Raw genomic sequence first — 26,910 nt, forward strand, 5'->3', positions numbered from 1 at the left:
GGGCTCTGTGCTCAGCAGGGAGTCTGCTTCAAGATTCTCTCCCCCTGCCCCTCCTTCTTCTTGCCTGGTACATGCTCTCACTCTCTCTCAAATAAATAAATCTTTTTAAAGATGTACTGCAAAGAATGAATTTACACATACAACATTTTGCACCAGGTAGATAGCTTGTATAAATTCCCAGAACTAGAATTACTGGATCAAAGGGATACACTTGCATTTTAAATTTTGGTGGACATTGCTCAGTTGTTCTTATTAGAAGTTATGCCAATTTTCATACTCAGCAATGGTATGATTTATCTTTTTCCGTAATCACAACAGCACAGAATTGTCAAATTTATTCCTGCTAAATTGATGCATTCATTTCTCTCATTGTAGGGTAAACTGAAGTTTGTATTTTTTTTATTTAATTAATTAATTTATTTGACAGAGAGATCATAAGTAGGCGGAGAGGCAGGCAGAGAGAAAGGGGGAAGCAGGCTCCCTGCCGAGCAGAAAGCCTGATGCGGGGCTCAATCCCAGGACCCTGGGATCATGACCTGAGCCAAAGGCTTTAACCCACTGAGCCAGCCAGGCGCCCCTGAAGTTTGTATTTAAAGGCACTCGTATTTCATCTGCTTGCTGTTTCGCTACATTGTTGATCTTTTTCATATTGGTTTCTATGAGTTCTTTCTATTTCGGGGAAACTAACCTTCATTGTATGAGTTGGATACAGTTTTCCCCAGTTTTTTGTTTGGCTTTTGGTTTTGCTTGCAGTAGTTTTTGCTATGCAGAAATGTTTTAGCCATATGTAGTCAGATTTACTTATTTGTTTTGCTTTCTGGATTATATGGATTATGTGTGATACATAAATTATCACACATAATCCTAAATTATTTTTTAAAATTTCCCATATCTGTAATATTTTTATTAAATTGTTCATCCATCTGGAGTTTATTTGGTTCAAGGTGAAAAGGATGGATCCAACTGTTTTTTTCTTTTTTTTCTAATGATTCTTTTGTTGACATAAATTTTGAGTTTAAAAATATTTCAAGGGCCATACTGTCATATATGAAAATAGGTGATACTGGTTAAGCCATATGCGTTCTAAATTTCCTATTAATTTTTAATGCCATGGGGATTCTTCTTCTTCTTTTTTTTTTTTTTTTTTTGGTATGGTCAGGAAATAATTATTTACCCTGTATCATAGTTTTTAAATTAGCCTACAAGAAACTACCATCTATACTGTACAGACTACTTGTTCCTCATTCTCCTCACCTTAATGTTACCCTCCCTATCCCATTCCTTCTTGCAAAACACCATCATCTCTTTTGTCTCTTTCGTGTTCATAAGTGCACTTAAAAATTTCTATGGAAAAAAATCAAGCAAAATGTTGATGTTGGCTTGCACTTGTATTTGTGAGCCGTTTGCAAATTCATAGTTTTGTCCACTAAGTTTAAATTACCACTTTCCCTTTTAACGCAGTTGGTTCTTATTTTGAAATGACATGAATGTCTTAATTTTATCTGTTTATGATGACTAAAAGTGAACATCTTAGAAGATTTCAGAGAGGGTTGTTGAGAGCTCCATGCCTGAGTTATCCAACCCAGGCTATGTGGATTAGCAGATGAGTTGTTTATGGTTCTTATGATCTTGGAGAAGAAGTCACTTTCTGACTGAAGAGTTCTTATTTAATGTTATTCATGGTATAAGCTTCATTGATATATGGAGGGTGGAATGTGTCCATATAAAGATTTCAGTTGCATATCTAGTGTTATTTGTTACAAATACATTTGAAAGTTATATCAATTATGGTAACTGATTTATGAGATAAAAGGGTTTCTGGTGAGATTAATAAAACAGATCTTCAGATTTGTGAAGGCTTTTAGTCTGGAATTCTTTGGAAGGAAAATAGACCTCCACATGCAAGATGTTACTGTGATTATTCTTTGACATTTCAATTTATCTAACAAATAAGTGGGAATGTATAACTAAGAACCATTAATGAATACATTTTAATAATAGGGAGACTTTCTGGAGCCCCAGCAATAAACTATGTTTAAGAAATGATAGTATTTGGAGGAGAAATGTATGCCATTTTTTTTGCATTCCCATTGATAAGTCATTTAAAAGATCTTGGATTTTTCCCTCCATCTTTAAAACTAGAAGAAAAGGAATAATGTCTTTATTCTGTTTCCTAGGGATGTTTTGAGAATTCAAAACTACTACATTCTAATGAAGATGTACTATATTCCAGTTCTCAGAATTAATAGATCAAACTGCTACATGTAAATAAAGATGTATCTTACTATAAATCTTCTAACCTCCTCCTTTAGTTATATTTCATTGATACTGTGTATGTTTAATTATATCAGATTCTTTTTTTCTTTAGTGATTTCTTCTTCCTTTCAAACAGCTGGCTTTAAAGATACGAAACTCTTGATATTTGTCACACTGGCATTGATAATACTCTGTAACTGTAAAAATTATGATCAAAAGCTTTCTGGGCTACAGTTACTTAGTATTGGACACATTATCTTTCCTTGGTGAATTAATTCTAGAATTTTCTTCTATGCACAAAAGCTTAGATGTATGTATTTTCATTGAACATTGCAAAGTATAGCCTTTGGGTTTGACATTCCCACTTACGTGTTCTATGCTCTTCCTTTTAATCTTAACATTTTGATTAAGTTGCATGGCCGTGAGATTTGTAATAGCTAGAAATACAGAGGCAATTCTGACTCCATTTATTTATGTGAAGCACATAAGTGTTTGCTCATCTGAAGATAATCCCAACACCAAAACCCCCCCTACATTTTTATGATTTGTTCTTACATATGCAGGACAAATGTGCTATATACATAAATATATCAGATATTTCTTAGTGACAGTTGTTGATAAGATGTATATAAAGCTTATTGCTCATATTTTTATGTTCCATATGATAATCATGTAGTATTAGTATCTACAAATAAAAATTTCTCATAGGCTAAAGTAAAAGAGTCAATTTTTTTTATAACTTTATTCTCAAGTTCTAAAAACTTGAAAAAAATTATGGAAATAGAAATTCACTTCTAGGTATTTTAGCAGTATTGTTACTTTTTAAAAAATCTTTATAAAATTCATGTGATTACAGTGTAATTCCACTGCAGAAGAATGAGCTATAAAATACTATTTTTTATTACACTGCGGAAGTCTATCACATTTTAGAATGCTTGAAAATAATGTATGGTGCAGTTATGAAATCTATGGTATCTTATCTAGAAATGCAGACCAAATTATATTTAATATATTAAAGGTTTACAGGCATAATGATTTATTTAAAAAGTAAGTGACGCATATATCAGTGGCTTATATAAATGAACCAGATTTGCTCCATTTTCCCCTTCAGGCAGAGCTCACAGATTGGAGACGAAAAAACATTTAGTGATACATCATTGCTGGAAAACCTCCAAAATAATCACGTAAGCAACATAAAACCTTTATCTTTTTGTTGATGAGTGAAAGCTAATGAGTATTTCCCTGAATTATCTTCCATGTTTGTGTTTTCTTTTTTTTTTTAGTTTCATGATCATTTTTAATACTTATACACATTTGCTACTTTTAAATCCTTTTTACTTGGCCCACACAAATTCATGGCTATTAGGAATTTAGTTTTGAAATTCTTGTTAATCAATATTCTATCTTCTATTCTATATTCTGTAGAATATAGAATTATAATTCTATATTTTAAAATATAGAATTATAATTCTATAATTAATAGAATTCTGTTTGCATAGAATAGCTCACTATTCACCAGCTCAAACTATCTGTTTGGCCAGTCCCCAATCTATACAAAAAGAATTCTGGAAATTTCTACCCAGTGTGACCATTGTACTTATGAAGTTACTGACACTTCACAAAAATCCCATCAGATCAAATGGTATGGCTTCCTGGAGTCTTAACCCCAGAACCTTTTCTCATTATCACCCCAAGCTCAATATATCAAAACCTACACTCAAACTCATTACCTCAAAACACGCTCCTTGAGCACAGGTGGCTTACTAACCTGTGCGGTGGGGTGGAGCTCTAGCAAGGTGTCTTACAGGTACTTTTGGGATCCTTTCTTCTTAAGCAAACCTTCCATAGAATATGAGGTTCAGGATCCACAAGACCTAGACCGCTTCTTCCCTCTGTGTTCTCTGGTTTGGATTGCTCCATCACCTATTTTAATTCTTTTTCCAGGAACTTAAGAGCTGCTTTGGATAACTCCTTTTCCATCCATCTCCAGCTCTATAGAGTTGTCAATCACAAGCCCTTGTCAATCACAACTTCTAGAATATATCTGAAATATCTTCTTTACTTCATTCTCACTCTCCCTCCCTGAGTCCACTGCCAGCCTCCTCCTGCCAGTCTCCTTGTATCCACTCCGCTCTTTTCTTTCTCCTCAGGCCACACTGGCTTTTATTTTCTCAAAAACCCTCATTCCTTCCTTCTATAGGATCTTTTCAGTCTTACGTGATCCCTGCTTGATGCTCAGTTCTTCATGAGGCTAAAACCGCAGCTTAAATCTCAGATTATCTTGAGAATAACCACAGACTGGCCCAGGTCACATTACATGATATTTGCACATTCTCTCCTTTATAGTCCTTTCACACTATAAGTAAATATTTATGTATCAGCAAGCTCATGAAAGCACCCCTCAATATGTCTAGTAGTACTTCCACACATAAAACTAGTGAATTTTATAATAGATAGATAGATTTTATAATAGATAGGAGTCTTTTTTCATTATCTGTGTCTGTCTTCCCCACAAGCTAGGCTTCACACAGCAAGGACCATGTCTGTTTTGTCTACTGTACTAACCTGAAAATAGATTTTTCAAATAATGCTGTGATTTACCTTCCCAATCACTTCATATGGTTTTTTGTTTTGTTTTTTGGTCCAAGGGCATGAAAGAATATTTTTTATTTGATATTTATCTTCATCCAGAACCAAACAAAAAGATGTTTAAGTTAAAAGATCTGGCTTCTGGGGCACCTGGGTGGTTCAGTCTGTTGGGCATCTGACTCTTGATCTCAGCTCACATCTTGATCTTGGGGTCATGAATTTGAGCCCCAAGCTGGACTCCATGCAGAGGGTGAAGCCTACACACACACACATACACACACACACACACGCATACACACACACACACAAGAAAGAAAGAAAGAAAAAGGATCTGGCTACTTTTCTCCTATAAACTCTAAGTTCCTTGCAGAAACGATCCACTTTTATGGCTTCCTCAGGCTGTAAGAATCCATCCCGTTATACATAGCAATTGCTCAAGCAATTCTTTTTATTTAGTAAAACGTGTATCAGGTTAAGGCCATCATTTGTGGAGAGAGAAGGACAAGGCATTACAGAGGAATCCTCTGCCATCATCACCTCAGCACAAAATGGTGGACCCCAGTAAGATCAGATGCCAAAAGTTTAAATCTAATCAGGAATTAGATCCAGGTAAATGAGCATTTTAGAATTTCTCTCCTGTCTTCTGAGAACAGGATTTGACCATATCTACCTTTTTTCACTGTGCTATTTTCATTTGACACACCAAGTTGTTTTGTGTAAATGTTTGGGAAAATGAATGAAAGAGTGTAAGAATGAATGATTTTAGTTAAAAATATGTTTTCCTCTTAACAGAGATCAGCTTCTTTGTTGTCTCTAACCTTACACCTTGAATGCTGAACAGCTATAGTCTTAATAGACATAAGTAATTTTGCTGTCATTAATGTCAAAATGTTTAAATGAAAAGAGTTGAATTGTGTGTTTCTTTCTTACAGCCAACTGCACCTATAATATGTGAATTTCTTACAATGATGGCGGTTTGTCACACAGCAGTACCAGAGCGAGAAGGTGATAAGATTATTTACCAAGCAGCATCTCCAGGTACAAAGAAAGAAGTTATAATGTATTTTTCCAGTGGAAAATTGTTCTAATTTTGAGGTTGCCTAGAAAAAAATCAGTTTAATTTGGAAAAAGTAAAATAACCAAGTTATGTTTTTAAATAACAAAAATGTATTTATTAATTAGAAAACCTAATTTTCAGAATTAAATATATATATATAAATAACCTTGGGGACCTGGGTGGCTCAGTGGGGTAAAGCCTCTGCCTTCGCCTCAGGTCATAATCCCAGGGTCCTGGGATCAAGCCCCGCATCAGGCTCTCTGCTCAGCTGAGAGCCTGCTTCCCTTCCTCTCTCTCTCTCTGCCTGCCTCTCTGCCTACTTGTGATCTCTGTCTATCAAATAGATAAATAAAATCTTTAAAAAAAAATAAAATATATAACCTTACACACATAATTTTTAGCATTTGACATAAATTGTATGTAAATTGGAATAATAAAATTCACACAAAAAGTACTTTTTTATACACATAGTAGTTTCCTCCCTTCTTTGAAAATAACAATTTTGCTGTCCTCTTCTGGAAATGATAATCAGGGAGCTTGTTGCATAATTTGGATGAAGAAAGTTCACCATTTGAAAGGGATGCCATAAAATATGTATTACCATGGTTATCAATATTTAATGCTGAGGCTTAATTTTAAACTTATTTTCAGTGTAAACTTGGGCAGTTTGATGATTTCAAGGTTTTAGGAAAGAAGGAAAGGAACATACTTTAAAAACCTTTGTTTTAGTGTTTTAACTGTATTCTAAACCAGCACCTGTGACCTTGCAGAATGCACCAAATTCCTAAAAAGCAGAAGAAATGTTATATCTCATATTGTTAGGATGGACCCTATGTGAGTGTTTCTTATCCCTGCCCGCAGCAACAAGAAAGTTTGATATAATACGGTGATGAAAGTAATAGATAATAAAACAAACATCAGTTCATTTATATCCATTTCTTTTTTTTTCCCTTTCTCTCTTTTCCAATCTTGTCCAATCTTTTCCAGTCTTGTACAAATCTTATCCAATTTCTCTCTTTTTTGAGTAGAGTTGACACATAGTGTTACAGTAGTTCCAAATGTACAACTTCATGCATTTATATCCATTTAAATTGAATCCTCCATTCGCATTTCTCTACATTCAGTGGTTTAGGAGGAAAAGCATAAAACGTAAGACAATGTTGTGCATTTATTTTGAGAAAAAAATTTTTATAGAATATTCTGGATCAATGGTACATTTAGATTACCCTTCTTGGGTCTGTTAACAGTCAAATATGACTCCTGGTTCCATACGAGTCTCAGATCCTTAAGATGAGTCTTCTCGTTTCTTTGGCACCTTCATATGATTTCAAAACAAATGGATTTCAACAGGGGCCAGGATAAACAGAATTTTAATTCTTTTAACATTCATTAGAAAAATGTAGTGATGTAGTTCTGTTTTACGAGGGGTAATTATCTTACCTCACCATGTATTTGCTTTTACCTTTTTTCCTAAAACAGATGAAGGAGCATTGGTCAGAGCAGCCAAGCAACTGAATTTTGTTTTCACTGGAAGAACACCGGACTCAGTGATTATAGACTCAGTAAGTTATTTCTTTTTTTTTTTAAATTTTTTATTTTTTATAAACATATATTTTTATCCCCAGGGGTACAGGTCTGTGAATCACCAGGTTTACACACTTCACAGCACTCACCAAAGCACATACCCTCCCCAATGTCCATAATCCCACCCCCTTCTCCCAAACCCCCTCCCCCCAGCAACCCTCAGTTTGTTTTGTGAGATTAAGAGTCACTTATGGTTTGTCTCCCTCCCAATCCCATCTTGTTTCATTTATTCTTCTCCTACCCACTTAAGCCCCCATGTTGCATCCCCACTTCCTCATATCAGGGAGATCATATGATAGTTGTCTTTCTCTGCTTGACTTATTTCACTAAGCATGATACGCTCTAGTTCCATCCATGTTGTCGCAAATGGCAAGATTTCATTTCTTTTGATGGCTGCATAGTATTCCATTGTGTATATATACCACATCTTCTTGATCCATTCATCTGTTGATGGACATCTAGGTTCTTTCCATAGTTTGACTATTGTGGACATTGCTGCTATAAACATTCGGTTGCACGTGCCCCTTTGGATCACTACGTTTGTATCTTTAGGGTAAATGCCCAATAGTGCAATTGCTGGGTCATAGGGCAGTTCTATTTTCAACATTTTGAGGAACCTCCATGCTGTTTTCCAGAGTGGCTGCACCAGCTTGCATTCCCACCAACAGTGTAGTAGGGTTTCCCTTTCTCCGCATCCTCGCCAGCATCTGTCATTTCCTGACTTGTTGATTTTAGCCATTCTGACTGGTGTGAGGTGATATCTCATTGTGGTTTTGATTTGTATTTCCCTGATGCCGAGTGATATGGAGCACTTTTTCATGTGTCTGTTGGCCATCTGGATGTCTTCTTTGCAGAAATGTCTGTTCATGTCCTCTGCCCATTTCTTGATTGGATTATTTGTTCTTTGGGTGTTGAGTTTGCTAAGTTCTTTATAGATTCTGGACACTAGTCCTTTATCTGATATGTCGTTTGCAAATATCTTCTCCCATTCTGTCAGTTGTCTTTTGATTTTGTTAACTGTTTCCTTTGCTGTGCAAAAGCTTTTGATCTTCATGAAATCCCAATAGTTCATTTTTGCCCTTGCTTCCCTTGCCTTTGGCGTTGTTCCTAGAAAGATGTTGCTGCGGCTGAGGTCGAAGAGGTTGCTGCCTGTATTCTCCTCAAGGATTTTGATGGATTCCTTTCTCACATTGAGGTCCTTCATCCATTTTGAGTCTATTTTTGTGTGTGGTGTAAGGAAATGGTCCAATTTCATTTTTCTGCATGTGGCTGTCCAATTTTCCCAGCACCATTTATTGAAGAGGCTGTCTTTTTTCCATTGGACATTCTTTCCTGCTTTGTCGAAGATTAGTTGACCGTAGAGTTGAGGGTCTATTTCTGGGCTCTCTATTCTGTTCCATTGATCTATGTGTCTGTTTTTGTGCCAGTACCATACTGTCTTGATGATGACAGCTTTGTAATAGAGCTTGAAGTCCGGAATTGTGATGCCACCAACGTTGGCTTTCTTTTTCAATATCCCTTTGGCTATTTGAGGTCTTTTCTGGTTCCATATAAATTTTAGAATTATTTGTTCCATTTCTTTGAAAAAGATGGATGGTACTTTGATAGGAATTGCATTAAATGTGTAGACTGCTTTAGGTAGCATAGACATTTTCACAATATTTATTCTTCCAATCCAGGAGCATGGAACATTTTTCCATTTCTTTGTGTCTTCCTCAATTTCTTTCATGAGTACTTTATAGTTTTCTGAGTATAGATTCTGTGCCTCTTTGGTTAGGTTTATTCCTAGGTATCTTATGGTTTTGGGTGCAATTGTAAATGGGATTGACTCCTTAATTTCTTTTCCTTCTGTCTTGCTGTTGGTGTAGAGAAATGCAACTGACTTCTGTGCATTGATTTTATATCCTGACACTTTACTGAATTCCTGTATAAGTTCTAGCAAGTTTTGGAGTGGAGTCTTTGGGTTTTCCACATATAGTATCATATCATCTGTGAAGAGTGATAATTTGACTTCTTCTTTGCCAATTTGGATGCCTTTAATTTCCTTTTGTTGTCTGATTGCTGAGGCTAGGACCTCTAGTACTATGTTGAATAGCAGTGGTGATAATGGACATCCCTGCCGTGTTCCTGACCTTAGCAGAAAAGCTTTCAGTTTTTCTCCATTGAGAATGATATTTGCCGTGGGATTCTCATAGATGGCTTTGATGATATTGAGGTATGTGCCCTCTATCCCTACACTTTGAAGAGTTTTGATCAGGAAGGGATGCTGTACTTTGTCAAATGCTTTTTCAGCATCTATTGAGAGTATCATATGGTTCTTGTTCTTTCTTTTATTGATGTGTTGTATCACATTGACTGATTTGCGGATGTTGAACCAACCTTGCAGCCCTGGAATAAATCCCACTTGGTCGTGGTGAATAATCCTTTTAATGTACTGTTGAATCCTATTGGCTAGTATTTTGTTGAGTATTTTCGCATCTGTGTTCATCAAGGATATTGGTCTATAGCTCTCTTTTTTGATGGGATCCTTGTCTGGTTTTGGGATCAAGGTGATGCTGGCCTCATAAAATGAGTTTGGAAGTTTTCCTTCCATTTCTATTTTTTGGAATAGTTTCAGGAGAATAGGAATTAGTTCTTCTTTAAATGTTTGGTATAATTCCCCCAGGAAGCCGTCTGGTCCTGGGCTTTTGTTTGTTTGGAGATTTTTAATGACTGTTTCAATCTCCTTACTAGTTATGGGTCTGTTCAGGCTTTCTACTTCTTCCTGGTTCAGTTGTGGTAGTTTGTATGTTTCTAGGAATGCATCCATTTCTTCCAGATTGTCAAATTTGTTGGCGTAGAGTTGCTCATAGTGTGTTCTTATAATAGTTTGTATTTCTTTGGTGTTAGTTGTGATCTCTCCTCTTTCATTCATGATTTTATTTATTTGGGTCCTTTCTCTTTTCTTTTTGATAAATCTGGCCAGGGGTTTATCAATTTTATTAATTCTTTCAAAGAACCAGCTCCTAGTTTCATTGATTTGCTCTATTGTCTTTTGGTTTTCTATTTCATTGATTTCTGCTCTGATCTTTATGATTTCTCTTTTCCTGCTGGGCTTAGGGTTTCTTTCTTGTTCTTTCTCCAGCTCCTTTAGGTGTAGGGTTAGGTTGTGTACCTGAGACCTTTCTTGTTTCTTGAGAAAGGCTCGTACCACTATATATTTTCCTCTCAGGACTGCCTTTGTTGTGTCCCACAGATTTTGAACCGTTGTATTTTCATTGTCATTTGTTTCCATGATTTTTTTCAATTCTTCTTTAATTTCCCGGTTGACCCAAGTTATTTCTTTTTAAGTGTCTTTTTCATCAAAGCAGTGATGTGTGCATAACTTCAAAGATAAAATAATATCAAAGGATCATAATAAAATAGAAGTTCCCTGCCCCAGAAGCAGCCGCTTTATCTCTTTCTTCAGACACTTATAAATCTATTTTCAAAAACATATGTGATGAATGATAGCTGTTTTCATTCCTCCATTTGAACACATCTAGTGACTTTGTCTTCTGTTATGTTAAGTGAGGATTTATCTCTCTTGATTCAGTATCCCTTCCCGGAATATATATTAACTATATGACTATATATTACTATAATTACATTACAGCTTTTAGTGAAACAAGTATTCAGACCTAATTTTTAAAATACACAAAAGACTTGAGCAAACATTTCACAAAAGAAGATATACGAATAGCCACTGAGCATGTGAAAATAAGAAATCATTAGCCATCAGTGAAATGCAAATTGAAATCACAATGAGGTGCTATATACATACCCACCATAAAATTAAAAACACGGTCCATACCAAATGTTAATGAGAATAGAGAGCTCGTGAAGCACCCATGTGTTGTCAGTTGAAGTGTGAAATGGCACGAGCCCTTTGGAAAGCCTCAGAGTTTTCTAACGCAGATAAACAGGCACCTGACCCAGCAATTGTTACCCTGGAGAAATTAAAGCTTTTGTCCACAAACAGATACCTAATGGAATGTTCACAGCAGCTTTATTCAAAGTAGTCAAACACTGGCATCAAACCAAACATCCAACCGCAAGAGAAGGGGTAAACAAATTGTGATATACACTTCCAGTGGACTATCCAAACAATAAAAAGGGAGGAATTGTGGATTCATCAAGAACATGGATAAGTCTCAAAAACATCATGTTGAGCCAACAAAGATAGACCCAAAGGAGTGCATGCTCTCGAGATGAGACAAAAGCAATCATGGCAGTAGAATTCAGAACAGTGGTTGTCTTAGGGTCAGGGAGGACATGGATCAGAGGAGAGCACAGGGAATTTATGGGGTGACGGGAATGTTCTACATCTCGATGGCGGTGGTGGTTACACCATCATACCATTGGAAAAGACATAGTTTTTGCCAAACTGTGTGTTTAACGTCTGTGTACCTTATTGTATATAAGTTGCCTTTCACTAAAAAAACTCGTGACTTAGTATTTGTTACTATGCCTGTACCAGTATTCACAGTTGAACATTGTTGTACTCAAGATTTTTTTTCTCTTCTTTAATTTTGTGTTTCCTGATAGAAATTATTTCCTGAAAATAATTTTTCCTTCATTTCCTAAAGATAAGTCCCTTATCTTTTTTTTTCAATTGCTTAATGTTCTCTCTACCTATTAGTGATTGTTCCCATGTATTCTTAGTACACGTACTCCAAGTGTACTAAGTCACACCAGGTGATCTGTCAGTTGGCAGTTCTTACCTTGAGACACGCCCAATCACGGCTCTACAAGTTCACCATTCTTTTCGGTCTGTGCCAACTTTGTTCTAAGGCCTGTTTCTACAGAACATGGAATCCCTTTTGATATTCCTCTGTATGGGACTATTTCCTGTGTCTCAAATCTTCTTTCTTGGTAAATTCCCTGTTTTGATGGAAGACATTTCATGTTTGTTTCTTCAGATTAAAAAGTTATTCTGGGAACAGAGGGCACACTAGTGATAGCCCTCAGTGAGTCCAGCTCTTGACTCTAAGACTCTGAGACATACTGGTTGATGTGTCCCCATCCATTCATGGTGGTCATCCTGGAATTGCTTTCTCATCTTCCTGAAAACTTTCTTTACTTCTGTCCTGTGTTAGATCTTTTGTTTCTAAATCCCATGTCTTTCTTGTTCTTGGTTTACTCTTTTACTTCTGTGGAATACATTTTCTAGTGGCGTTTTGGGAAAGATACATGGGGAGTAACTCGCTTATTTCTTTTGTAGTCCTTTCAAGTCTAAACATTTTCCATCCTACCATTATACTTAATTGATAGTCCAGATGAATATAGAATTACAGGATAGAAATTATTTTCCTTAGAAATATTGATTTTTCCACTATTTTCTGGTTTCCAGTACACCTCATTGAGAAATCAGAAGCTACTGTGATTCCACATCTTTTGCGACTTAACCCCTACTCACTCCCCCACACTCTGGAAGATTGTAGGACCTTTCTCCCAAGAGTTTGGACATTTTGTGACTGTATACCTTAGTGGGAATATTTCTAACCCACTGTGCTAAGCACTGGTGGGCCTTTTTCCATTTGGAAAAATCAGTTCTGGAAAATTTTTCTTGAATGATTCAATTTTCCTTCCCTCTTTTTGCCCTCTTTAGAATTCTTGAACTAATCTTTAGCTTTTATACTCCTGCTTTTCATGCTTTAGACTTTTTGCTCTGCTTTTTGGAAGTTTTCTTTAGGTTTATTTTCTTAACTTCGTGTTTTGTTTTGTTGAATTTCTGCTCCCATGTTTTTGGTTTCAAGAAGCTTGTTTTCTTCTTTCAGTATTTCTTTTTAATAGTATCCTGTTCTTGTTTCATTAATGTCATATTACTTCCCTGAGAGAAATAATGATAGCTTTTTTGAAATCTTCATTTAAAAATTTTTACAAGCATTTAACAAAGTGCTTAATTACAAAGCATTTATAAGCCTTTAGTTAAACTGTAGTTTTTACCAGAATATAAAATGGTCTGAAACAGTCATCTGCAGTGAATATAGTTTTGGAAGAAAGCATACTTCATCAAAAGTAAAATATCAACTTTCAAATGTTCTTCTCCAGAATTTCTCATTTTCTACTTAGGGGAAAAGAGCAGCATTTACATCACTGTAGCTCTTGCATATGGGAATGTCTGATAGACTCTACTGGGTTTTTGACACAAATTGCAATATGCAGAATAATAAGGCCAGTCTCCTCCCATACCACCAAAGAGAACCAACCAGGGTATAAGTATTTCTCATAAAAGCACAAGAATTATTATAAACAGTCTTATTCTTTCACACATTTTTTGCATGGGTCCTCTTAAGAAGCATATGCTGGCCTATGCAACAGTATTTCCAAGGGTGTAAAACCCTGCAAAAAAGTTTTATGCTACCAGGAAGCCACAGTAATTGGTTCCAATGTAGAGCAGGAAATGACACATGTGACAAACCACTTCAGTCTGGGGTTGATACTATATGCAGAGACATCCTGGACCCACCCAACAGACCCTTGGGCCCATCAGGAAACCCAAACCTGAAACGTCTTTGGTCCACAGGAAATTTTGTTTTGAATTCTTTTTCCTACAAATTGCTTTTGTCTGTTGGTTTTGGATATCTCTGTTCAATGTTAGGGTCATTAGATGTCTGTTAATCTTTGGTACTCTCATGGTTAAGAAGAAGGAACTTGAAAGCAGATGTGATAGTTAAGAGCCTGAGGGGGATTTTTGTCTACAGTGAGCTCTACTGTAGGGTGGTCTGGGAGATTCATTTGGGAAGTCATGGTGTCTGTACCCTTAAGACTTCTCTTGAGCTTGTTGAATTCCCCAGAGAGTAATCTCCAGATTTTTGCCTGGAAAGGTCTGGCTGAGTAGGTTAAGACATTGGGGCCCAGCATTTAATATGAATATATCAATGCCATGTCTTCAACTGTGCTGGTCTACTCTAGACAAAAGATTCTTCTAGACCAAAGGAAGGGCCAGGGCTGAGAGCTCTTTTCAAATGGATCTTACCCAGTTCTCCACATTTTAGGCCCCTCTCTTACCTCACAATTCTGGAGCTATCTACTTTTTCATATCATTAAACCACTTAAGGATCATATGGTACAAATCAGGTGGGTTCTTAGATTTTCCCATGACCGCTATGGCATTCAGCCTTCTTGGATCTGCTAAGCTACTACCTACTGATCTGTGCTCCAGCTTCCACATTTCTGGTGCTATTGTCTCTTTTCTTATTTTCCCGCCATTGTAAGCTGCTTTCTTTTTAAAGTGTTTACTGTCGTTTTAGTGAAGCTTTGGGAAAGACAGAAATTAAATGTGTATGTTCAGCCTTCCCTCTTAACCTGAAAGTTAATAAATTCGCTTAAAGAGAATGTATTCAGAAGGGATGCTTTATGAGTGTTTTTTTTTTATATTAAAACTTCATGCATAGGGTTTATTTCCAAGAAACCCACAATACTTAAAACATGATGTAATCATATATTCCTTTCCTTCATAGTTGGGACAAGAAGAAAGATACGAATTACTCAATGTTCTGGAATTCACCAGGTAAGACATCTGCTCTGTGATTTGTATCTATCCGTAAGATAAATTCCTATATATTTTTGTTCTTTCCCTTTTAAGTAACTAGAAAGTTATGCTTTATTTTTTTAACTTAACTTTTTTAGAATAAATATTAATTTAAATCTACATTATAGCTTATAATTGTTCATAACAGCTAAGAAATCATAAACACCTATCTTCAGAGTATTGCCAGAAATGACTCCTGGAGGCACCATAAAAATATTTTTGAACAAAGCAGGTCTGCATCACAACTGTGGGTTATAGGACCAGGATTCTCATGGCTGGTGATCTGGAAACATCGTTATACTTAGAGACAGCAGGATTTATGTGTACCAAATCCCTATCAAGAGTTAGGAACCCAGCAGTCTATCTATCTATCTATCTTTGGGATTTCAGAAACCATACCTGTCTCTCTGTCAGGTATAAAACCAGTTACCATTTAGTAGGAAAAAGCAGAAATCAAGGAGCTTATCCTACTTAACTTTATTTTTTAACACCAAATAATATAGACCTTCTGATAACAATTAGCACTAGTCTAGGAGTTTGGCTTTTTATTTTTGCATGACTACATCATTTCCAAACTAATACACTCCTGAGGCAAATAGGCCTCCGTTAACAGACAGGATGAGACAGGATGGTCTTTAAAGACTGCATCACCATTAACAATAGGACACTTAAGGTCAGGCCACAGGCAGGAAGTAACACTTCACTGTTTAAGGAAATAAGCGTTCACTTACCTTCTTGAACTTTCTCCTCCATATGGCAAGATTATATACTAGAAAAGGCATTTCCTACAGTATGAAAGTTCCTCAAAAAGTTAAAAATAGAACTACTCTGTGATCTAGCAATTGTACTACTAAATATTTATCCAAGGGATACAAAAAATACTAATTCAAAGGGACACATGCATCCCAATGTTTATAGCAGCACTAACAACAATAGACAAATTATGGGAAGGGCCTAAGTGTCCCTCAGCTGATGACTGGATGAAAATGTGGTAGATATACAAAATGGAATATTACTCAGCCATAAAAAGAAATGCATTCTCTCCATTTGCAATGACATGGGTGTAGCTAAAGAGCATTATCCCAAGCAAAATTAGTCAGTCAAAGAAAGACAGATATCATATAATTTCACTCCTATGTGGAATTTAAGAAACGAAGCAAACAATCATGGGGGACAAAAAGAGAGAGGGAAACGAAGAAACAGATTTAAGTATAGAGAATAAACTGATGATTACCAGGGGGAGGCGGGTGGGAGCATGGGTTACGTAGGTGATGGGGATGAAGGAAGGCACTTGTGATGAGCGTTGGGCGATGTATGGGAGTATTGAATCACTAAATTGTACACCTAAAACTGATATTACACTGTATGTTAACCAACTGGAATTTACATAAACACAACATTTAAAAAAAAAAAAAAAACATAGCTTACTGGAAAAAAAAAATTAAAAGGCATTTCCTTTTCAATGCCAACTTTGGTTGTTGACTTGTTGGGGGTGGCCACATGCCATGGTTAATATAAAAAATAACAGAGTCTTTCTAATGTATTATTTAAACACTGTTTTCCTTACTTGTGTGCTCTGGAAGGCGTAAGGGAAAATGCATGAGAGGTTGATGAGTAACTGTAATAGGTATTTTCAAAATGTGTCCCCCACCTTTTTTTTCATGTCAAAGTGGCTCTTTTTCCTAAGTCTACTTGCATTATACCTTCAAATTATTTTAAGTAGTATATCAATTATCATTGGGTATGTTTGTTTATTAACACATACCTTGAAGAACCACAAAGAAAAATAAAGCAAGGTTAAGGGTTTAGGGTCTTTCAGGATGCAGTAATGGGGGTGAGCTTGAGGACGAAAGTGAGAAAAGTGACTACAGAGGTCTTCAAAGAGAGTCTGGAAAAAACATTAGTGGTTTGGACGAGGATGATGGTAGCACAAAGAAAGCGAAGTTGATAGAATCCAGATACCTCTTGGAAGAACGTCAGGGAGCCTTTGGGATGGACTGGGGGTCAAAGAAGAAAAGGGGGGGTTGGTGTCTCTGATGTGAACAGCTGGGTGGGTAGAGGGACAGTTTCCACAGATGGCACATACAGGGAGAGGAATAGATGTGCAGGATGAGATGATTGAATCGTCCTGTTTGAAGTGCCCGTGAGATACACACATAGAGGTGTCACAGGTAGGCAGTGGTTGCAAGGACCCGGACCACAGGGAGAAGCCTGTGGCTGAGATTTCAGTGTGGTTGTTGTTGGCCTGTCCACAGTAATCAAAGCCACAAAAATGAGTTGGATCTCCTGAATATAAAATATAGAGTAGAGTGAGGGAAACAAGAAAGACTGAGGATTTGCTATGACTAACTCTAGTTATAGAAGGGGGGGAATCAGGAAAGGAGATTGTTTTGTGGTTAGAGCGGTGGAGGGTAAAGAGAGGGAAGCTACGCAGAGCCCGGAGAAGATGCTTTTTTTCCCCCCGAGGTGACAGAGGTTGTCTGTGTCAGAGAACACAGCAAAGTTAGGTGAGCTGAAGAGGGGAAGTGTATGATGGGTTGAACCCTTCATTGGGAGGGTCAGGAGAGAAGCCAGGTGGGAATGACGGGGGCCTGTGGGGGTGTCACACAGAGGGGGCGCACAGGGGATGTAAGCAGAGACCGCGCATACAGCAGTTGCTTGGGGTTGAGTTGTGAAAGGGATGTGGCTCCGGGAGGGTGGGTTGTTTGGGCTGAGTTTCATAGGCAAGAGACTCCAATATGTTTAAATACTGATGAGAGAGACGCCGTCTAGAAGGGGACGATGTACTCTCAGTGGAGAGCAGCATAACTTTAGGAGTGAGGTTACTGAGGAAGAGCGGGGGTTCACAACACGTGGGAGAGGAAGGTCTCTGGGAGGAAAGGAAACACTTCCTCCATCATCAGGAGAAGAAGCAGAGGGGATGATGCCCAGCCGGGCAATGCATGAATGTGTAGGTGTTAATGGCAGAAAGGACGAGAATTTCTTGTCTGAGGCTTCCATCAAGGTGAAGTGCAAACATTCCAAGGGTCTGGAGGATGAGGATGCATTAAAGACTTGGAGAATGGAGAAGGTGTTCCAAGTCCTGCAGATGGTGAGAGAGAGAGCTTATTAGAGGTGGTGTGTCGCTAGACAGCACACAAGTGACTGTGGATCATGAATTTCCTAAGCTCTGTGGCAGGGAGACTTTTCTCCACTCTGATGCTACAGAAAGGGTTCCCATTTATCCAGGACTTGGGAGTTTTGCCAAGAGAAGGGAAGAGCAGGAAAGTTGAAGAGCTTGAGACCATCTCATTAAAGTTGGATTAAGAAAGACACCAAGAAGGGCTGAGACAGAATATAAACTGTACAACGTTGTTGCAAAGAGGGCCAATGAAATGCATTCCCAAAGTGCAGGGATGCAGTCAGAGGAACCAATGCAGTGGGGTTTAGAGTTGGAAACACAGAGGACTGAATATTTCTAGATGCCTCAGAAAGAGGGTCCTGGCTGTATACAAGGAGCTGTATCTTGGCTACTTTGTATTGGACTCATCTCGTTTTTAGCAAATGTTGCAAGGTAAAACAAATAGATACAGACACTTGAGAAGTCCCTTCCGCGTCCTTCCTCATTTCTGGAGAGAATGCCTATGCACACTTGGTTCCAAATGAGGCATATCCTAGGCAGGGCTCTGCCAGTTTGTCCTACTCCCTGTTCCTTGCCATCTCTATCAATGCGCTGGCAGATGCTGTGTGTTTGACTAACATTTTCATATCGCCAACACAGTGTTCAAACGCTTGTGCTCATCAGCTTAGCTTGGTAATACGAATAGATTTTTTACATGCTGCCAGGGGTTTGCTAGAAATCATTGAAAAATAACCGCCGTGAATGCTGACGTCAGTTTTAAAGCGCCCGTGTTTGCCTTTCTCTGTGCGTTGGGGTATATACTTAAAATGCATGACTATTTCTGTTTGCATTCAAAGCTATAACATACACTTCCTCTGAGATACTGACTTGAAGATTTTTTTAAACCTGAAAATATTGAACCAGAACTGTCTCCTACCCTGGTGGGTCCTAACTCTTGCACGTTTCCCAGGGTCTTTTTTGTAAATTATCCCTTTAGGGAAGCAGATGGTACCCTAGTGCCTTACAATACAGAATGTAACCTGTAAAGGTACCCAAACCACATACCCAGGGGATGGTTTGTAGATGTGGAAGGAGAGGGCTCATAATTCGGTAAAGTTTATTTTTCACTGTGAGTTTTAAAATATGTGAGGCATGAGAAACACATATATGCATATTCTCCCTATGATGACACATGATGGAAAACCTCTTTCAGCGCGAGAAAAAGAATGTCTGTGATTGTTCGCACTCCGTCCGGGAAGTTACGACTGTACTGCAAAGGAGCTGTAAGTTTTTATTTTTGTCTTTTTCAGTTTTGATTTATGGTGGTTTATAATGTATATGTTCAGCATTCTGCTATGGAAATGTAACACAGATGTTTAGCATAAAGTTGCTGACATCCACTTTCCTTGGTATTTTATAGTAATCGTGTTCAGCCTCTTCTGGTGAAATGCGGAATTCCTTCTGGGTAAATTTGGTGCTTTGAAAAAAATTTGGCCTCGCTTCTTTATATAATTCAATTTTGATACATAGTATTTGAGGTTTATATTATAAAATACATTAGAAGACAATTAAATCAGAAAATGCTTTGAAATTGCATTAGAAATGTAGGGATCCACACCAGTCTGAATGTAATTTTTTCAAGTCCATAGAAGCGGCAGTGGGGGGAATGCATCCCAGTTTATTGCTGTAATGGCCATTACTATTTGTCTTGCATTGTTTTCATTATAAAATGATTTCTAACTATTGCTTGGCTTTGGTATATTGATTGGCAGGCTATATTGACAGAAACAGTACTATGTCATTCATAGTGATTTTTCCTAGATAAAATATGTTTATACTCATGGAAAAATAAGGAGTCAGCAGACCAGGGCCTCCTTTTGTTCCTATGATTACTATTTTCCTTCTGAATTATCTTTTCCGGGTACCTAGTCTGCTTGGGCGAGTCAGGTAACTTACCAACCTGGAACTTTCCAATTTTAAATATAGTCAACAACCTTGATTTTTTTTTTTAAAGATTTTATTTATTTATTTGACAGAGATCACAAGAAGGCAGAGAGGCAGACAGAGAGAGGGGGGGAAGCAGGCTCCCTGCCAAGCAGGGAGCCCGATGCAGGCCTCGATCCCAGGACCCTGAGATCACGACCCGAGCCAAAAACAGAGGACTTAACCCACTGAGCCACCCAGGCACCCCAACAACCTTGATTTATTAAATGAAACTTGGAAACCGTACTTATTAGGAAACCAAAGCTTATTACTGAAATTTTTGTTGAAAATGTTTTTCAGTGCCATGGTTTTAAATGCAGTTTTTGAATGCCTTGCTTTTAAAGAATTTTGGTAGAATTTTTTCATGATGTCTTGTAAGTTTAGTTTTAGAATTCCTCTTGTCGTTGATTGAAACAACTAGTGTTTATTCACTGCGCGCACTTTACCTACAAGACTTTCAACTGGATTTTGGAGAAAGGAAGTTAAGACCCAACACTTGTCAGGCACTAAGCCTAGTCAGGGACCTATATATAAAGAGATGTTTAGGTTACAATATTGAGGTATATTGTAAAACTCTTCCACATTCCAGTGGTAGCATTTAGTGATACAGGACTAAAGAGAGCCTTCCACTTTAAATACTTATGTGTCCGCTTTGCATCCAAGTCACATCCTTCCTTCCTTAGTTTTGAGTAATCTTCCATCTAGAACCTTTGTTTGGGCAGTTAAAACACTGAATAAAAAATAAAAACATTGGACTTTCTTTGTGAATAATCATGGAGATAGTTTGCATACATTAACTTGCTTATTGCATTGTTTCCCCTCACTACAAGTTGGCTGTGAAACATGGTTGAACACTAAGAAGGCAGAGACATGTAAAACAAGGTACATTTGAGAACTGCACATTCTTTGGCCAAGAAGAGTACACACGAGGCTGGAAAGGTGGTCACATGTTAGGTCATGCGTTTTTTTTTTTGTTTTTTTTTTTTTTTCATACGCAAGAGCTTATACTTTTTAATGAACTGCTTTGTGTGTGTGTGTGTGTGTGTGTGTGTGTGTTTTTTTTTTTTTTTTCTGAACTGTTCTGATGCCATTTAGGAAGATGACTCAAGGCAGAATGGTGATGCATCCGGACTTCCCCATTGATGCTCTTGAGTAGAGTCTTAGAGTTGATAAGGATCTGAACCAAGACAACTGCAGAGAGGATTAAGAAAACAGAGATTTAGGACTTAATAATTGATTACATTTGGGTGACAAGGGAAACCATGATCGAGGATTATTATCCAATTTGGACTTTGCTGAGCAGATGAAGGGGTACCACCTCCCATGATAGAGGGTTAGGAGCTACATCGGGGCCATGAGGCAGAGATGCTTGGATTTCACAGGGGAAGGAATCTGGGGTGCTGGTAGAAATTTAGGAATTAACAAGTGTAGCTGGAAGGTAAAAGCAGGGGACTGATGAGGATATGTAAGGAGGAAATATTGTATGGAAAAAGAAGAGGGCTAAAGGTGTGGTTAGAGGATCTAAAAAGAGAGACTGGAATTGGGAGAGTCTGAGGAGTGTTGATTCCCTGGTGGAGTGAATCAGCAGGGACGTGCGTAACAGAAGACTTTAGTAGTGAGAGTCAGGTAAGGCCTCAACGCTAATACTTTCCATTCACGTTGACACAGTCCGCTCAAAATTTAATGTATCTCCTCTATTCCAAATTCATGACTGTGATGGATACAGTATAACAAGAGAGCAGAAATACAGAGCCAGGCTTTAAAACAAGATAAACATCTTTGAGGCCCCAAGTAGGAATAGAAAATCAGCGTGGGACACTGAACCTCGGTCTTGCGTTGAGTGGCGTGGGAGTCCCAGGGTCAGGATCTGGGAGCGGTGGTTACAGTTTGGTTTCTGTAAGCCAGTGGGGGCAAAGAGTGCTTTCTGTAAGCGTGGATGGAAGCCAGCCTCCCCTCTCTGATGCCTGAGACGGTGCTGAGCTTCCTAATCCTGAGAAGGGACTCAGAAAAGCTCATGCCAGCTCTGCTGGGGGAGTACATAAAACCACTAGATTGGGCAAAGTTAAGAGACACAAGAGGAAATTTCATGCCCAAGAGAACAAGCACGTAAACCACCAGACATGAATTCATGAATTCATTTTGGGTGAAATCAGTTGTGTAGACAAGTCTGACCAAGGATGCCTTAGTGCAACATGGTTTATTTTTTTTTTAAGATTTTTTTTATTATTTATTTATTTATTTGACAGAGATGACAGGTAGGCAGAGAGGCAGGCAGAGTGGGGTGGGGGAGAAGCAGGCTCCCTGCTTCCCCCCAGTGCGGGGAGAGAGTCCGATGCGGGACTCCATCCCAGAACCCTGAGATCATGATCTAGCCGAAGGCAGAGGCTTTAACCCACTGAGCCACCCAGGCACCCCAGTGCAACATGATTAAAAAAAAAATTTTTTTTTAACTATTTTGAATCAAAAATAAAAGGGGATGGGGATATGTGTAAGCTAAATTAGAAATCCTACATTTAAAAGAAAACATCAGAAGTTGGAACAAACTCTAAACAGTGGAAGGAGCAGGGGTTCAGTTAGTGAATTGGAAGATAGCACAGAAGAGTTCATCTAGAACATAACACAGACAGGTGATGGCTGGGTCGTGTACATGTATATGGATGATTTGTTTTTCCTTATTTTCCAGGTTTACTGCAATGAGGTTGCCTTGCTTTATTAATTTTCACATGAAAAAAAGGAAAAGTGTACAATACATAGTTCATGTCTTCAATAGTAGCCAATTTAAGAAAAGTTACATTCACAAATAAAATCTGAATTTATTCAAGAAAATAAAAAACCTCCTCCAATTCTTATAGACCAGAGGAAAAACTAGAAACTTGACTATCACACTTAGTGCTTTAGGGACCTTAAAGGGACTGACAGTTTCTAAGTCAGCGCCCCCCGAATAACATTCTGTGCTACACATCAGGAAGACCACATCCGAAATCAGTTATGTGCAGCAGTTCCCCCACCGCATCATAGGCAGAGTACGGATAAATCTGAATGGCACACAAACGCAGAAAATGTCCGTCTGCATTTACATGTACAGCTGTCTGATGATTTTAGCAAATGTCCCAGATCACAGGGGCCAAAGGACCTTCCATGTGGCAGTCAGTTTCACCTTGTTGGGTAAACTGACAGCAGGATCAGAGTCCTTGCCAGCAGCTGCCTATTTGGTAGCAAGATCACCTAGAAAAATTCAGTGTAGACGGCAGTGCTTAAATAATGATGTCGGACCTCTTTTCTGTTCGCTACCTTCTTACTATTGGTGCTTGAATTTCATCGTATAGTCCTTTATTTGGCAACATAGGATATGCTTTAGGATGACTGAGGACTATGTCTGGTATTTTACTCACGTGACACATGTCTTTTGATCAGCTGCCACGTGCAAGACACTGGAGGTGAGGACAGAGCAGCACTAGAACAAGTCTAAAATATGAATAGAAAAACAACTTTTCAAGTAAAAATTGACCTAAGATGAATTATCCCTGGTGAAGCCCTAGGCTTTTTACTAGCTGAGCCAAGCCATCCCGGGAACGTCTCCTCATGCCCGATTTTCCGCTCTTACCTTGCTGAGGGGGGCGGGATGCCCCATAAGTAAAATCAGTTAGGATTTCCTGCAAGTGTAGACTCTTTGAGGTTCTGAGTCTGATCTTAGGGGATACACATGCTTTAGTTCCTTTGAAGAAACCTTTTTTGGTCTGAACCAAGTCCTAACCGAGGTCTAACCAACTACTTGATGTAGCTCTCTGAATAAATCAGTGTTACTTTGGGTGAGAGGTTATTTGTATGTATTTATTTCTCACATGTAAGCATGGCCAGTTGTGACTTGTTCTTTAAAAACATACCATCTTGGGGTGCCTGGGTGGCTCAGTGGGTTAAAGCCTCTGCCTTCAGCTTAGGTCATGATCCCAGGGTCCTGGGATCGAGCCCTGCATCAGGCTCTCTGCTCAGCAGGGAGCCTGCTTCTCCCTCTCTCTCTGCCTGCTTGTGATCTCTGTCTGTCAAATAAATAAATAAAATCTTTAAAAATAATAATAAAAAAAAATACCATCTTCTCTAAAAATTTTTTTAATTAAAAAATAAAAAATAAAAACATACCATCTAATTCATGTAGAAGGCCACTTTCTGTCTCCTCCTTTCCTTGATACTATAAAGAATGAAAAATTCTATTTTGAGCATCAGTGTCTTCCACTAGAAAATTTGGCTACATGGCAGAATTTAATCCCCCTATCACTTTCATTTTCATGACTTCAATTTTTTTTTTTGAGATTTCCTTAGTTTTAAAATGTCCTATTTTAATTTCATTGAAAATGTCATCAGCCTCTGGAAAAAAAAATATAAGAGTTCATAAGTTACACCTTTCATTCCTAGAAAGGAGCCATGAGGGGAAATCATCATTTCCTTTTGCTTTGCCCCCCACTTCCATTCCACCCCTGAAAAATGAAAAGAAATTCATAATTGGGGCCTGCAATATTCCATCTGTTCTGAGGTCACTAAGTTCTTGTTTCTCTCAAGGGTTCTAAATCATACTCCATTAGTCGGCTTCCAAATCTCAGCCTTGAGACTAGAGACCCCAAAATGGGTAATACCACTGAGAAAGTAATTGCAGGTAAATGATTTATTTTTTCCTAGTCTAATAAAACCATGGAGGCCAAATGCTAAAATTCTTAAAACATTAAACCCAAGCCGAGGAATAACTAAAGGAACAATAAGCAGTTTATAAAGGGGCAAAAATCAGAGAAACGTTAAGTGGTGCATAACGTTCAAGCTGAAAGGGACTTTAAAGATAATCTGGTAACTGGATTTCACAAACTAAGTGAATTGAGCTTTTAGAGGCTAAAGTGACACAATCAGAGATATTCAGCTATCGGGCAGGACTCAAGGTCTGTTCAAAGTTTTCCCTATAACACCCACCAGCCCTCTCTGCACCATTTGGACCTATGTTTCTCAGAGTTTGCACTGTGGGAGCACCGGTCCCGTACAGATGCCCTAATCTCTAGCTCGGGTTCCATAGGGAATGAGCTTGGGGTTCATACCATATAGCCTCTTAGTGATCTGCTGTGCACACTAGCATTGTAAAGGCTCCAAGATGTAATTATCACAGGGTAGGCTTTGTTCAGCCAGAGTTTCTCAAACTTTATGAGTGTGGGACCTGTGGCACCTGTGTATTCATAAGGGGCATATACCCTGCAGTGTCCTGCAAAACCTTCAGGGGTGGGGAGATCTTGCAAGGTAAGGGAAGTCCGGTGGACTCTGAGATGTGGAATGCTGGAGTAACTCTGGGTTGATTCACAAAGGAGAAAGACGAACATAGAGGACTCGAACCTTGTTTCCTAGCATCCGTAAGGAAAGAGTGTTATTAGGGAAAAAATATTGTTTGCTTTAAAGCTAATGTTCAAAGTGATCAGTTGTTTTTATACTGATTTGCTGCTCATAATGTTGCCAACACCATTATTAAACTCAAAATGCTTCTCCTAAGTATATGATACCTTCTGTTTGTTTTCCAGGACACTGTAATATATGATAGATTGGCGGAGACTTCAAAATACAAAGAAATTACCCTGAAACATTTGGAGCAGTTTGCTACAGAAGGTGAGTGTAATGTAGCAATAAAGCATGATTACAATAAAATGAAATCATCTACTACTGATGTCTTCAAAGATTGTTGTTATTTTACTTAGAAAGTCCTAGAGCAAGATAGCAATTGATGCCAATAATTCCAGTTATCCTACATGCTGTTCCCATTATTTTTGTTTTGCTTTCCTATGTTAAAATTTTGAGAGACTTGGTCCCCATGTTTTGGAGGTGTAGGGTCTATAAGACTCTTCCGTTTTTAGAATGGGTACCTCTCACACTTTAAATACGCTGTCTCTCTAGCAGTAAAGGAGGAAAAGTAACCAAAAAACTGGATATTCTAATTTGAGTAAGAAAGAGAATAAAAAGTAAATAAGCCTATGTAACTATTAAAATAGTTATTTAGTGCAGTTTCATCTCAAGACTTCTTAAAGACTTCTAAAATCTTCTAAAAGACTTCTTAAGCCCTTACTGAATGACAGGCTCATGCCGGGGAATCATGGTAGACGGGCTGAGTCCTGTCTCTCTGTCCTACAGAAATATATGATCTGTGCAACTCAGCAGTCTAGGGGGATGATGTAGATTAGAAGGGAGGACATGAGCGTCCTTGAACAGTAGGGTCACTTACTCCAAGCATTTGTAGAGTCTTATCTCTGAACTTAACAGAAATAGCCAAAACTGTATCTAAATCTCCCATCCAGGGCTACTCCTTTGCCTCAGGTCATGATGTCAGGGTTGTAGAAATGAGCCCCACATCAGGCTCCTTGCTCGGTGGGAAGCCTGCTTTTCCCTCTCCCTCTGCCTGCTGCTCCCCCTGCTTATACTCTCTCTCTTTCTCTGACAAATAAATGAATAAAATCTTTAAAAAAAATAAAAACAAAAATCTGTCAGTCAATCTCCCATCTAAATTTTCTCTCTTGTCTGCCTGGGCTGGAAATGTTGCCAGTGGCAGCCCATCTGACCTCTGATCAAGTGCTTTTTCCTCTTCATCCCAGCTATGAAAAGATAGGAGAAGCACAAGGCTTTGAAAAGCAAGGACTTAGAGAACCTCCCCTCAGTTCTCCAAAAACGAGAGAGCAGAGACATCCGTGTTCATCCTCAGCGGGGCTTGGCAGGTGCAGCCCAGCCGGCCTCAGACTCCAGTTCTTTACTGAGGAAGGGGGCCGCTGTGGG

General features: G+C 38.3%; 1 protein-coding gene across 5 annotated transcripts in view; it reads left to right on the forward strand.

Moving 5' to 3' along the window:
- The window catches only part of ATP8A1 (ATPase phospholipid transporting 8A1), a 234,741-nt gene that overhangs the window by 96,652 nt on the left and 111,179 nt on the right, over positions 1 to 26,910 (forward strand). For all 5 annotated transcript variants that reach the window (XM_082728770.1, XM_082728772.1, XM_082728768.1 and 2 more), the window contains 6 exons: positions 3,368 to 3,440; positions 5,778 to 5,883; positions 7,382 to 7,464; positions 14,971 to 15,020; positions 19,355 to 19,424; positions 25,671 to 25,755. In XM_082728770.1, coding sequence (XP_082584896.1) covers positions 3,368 to 3,440; positions 5,778 to 5,883; positions 7,382 to 7,464; positions 14,971 to 15,020; positions 19,355 to 19,424; positions 25,671 to 25,755 — 467 coding nt within the window. The remainder of the gene's footprint in view (positions 1 to 3,367; positions 3,441 to 5,777; positions 5,884 to 7,381; positions 7,465 to 14,970; positions 15,021 to 19,354; positions 19,425 to 25,670; positions 25,756 to 26,910) is intronic.

Source organism: Mustela nivalis (genome assembly GCF_964662115.1).
Source record: "Mustela nivalis genome assembly, chromosome: 4".
In the NCBI taxonomy this organism is placed as follows: Eukaryota; Metazoa; Chordata; class Mammalia; order Carnivora; family Mustelidae; genus Mustela; species Mustela nivalis.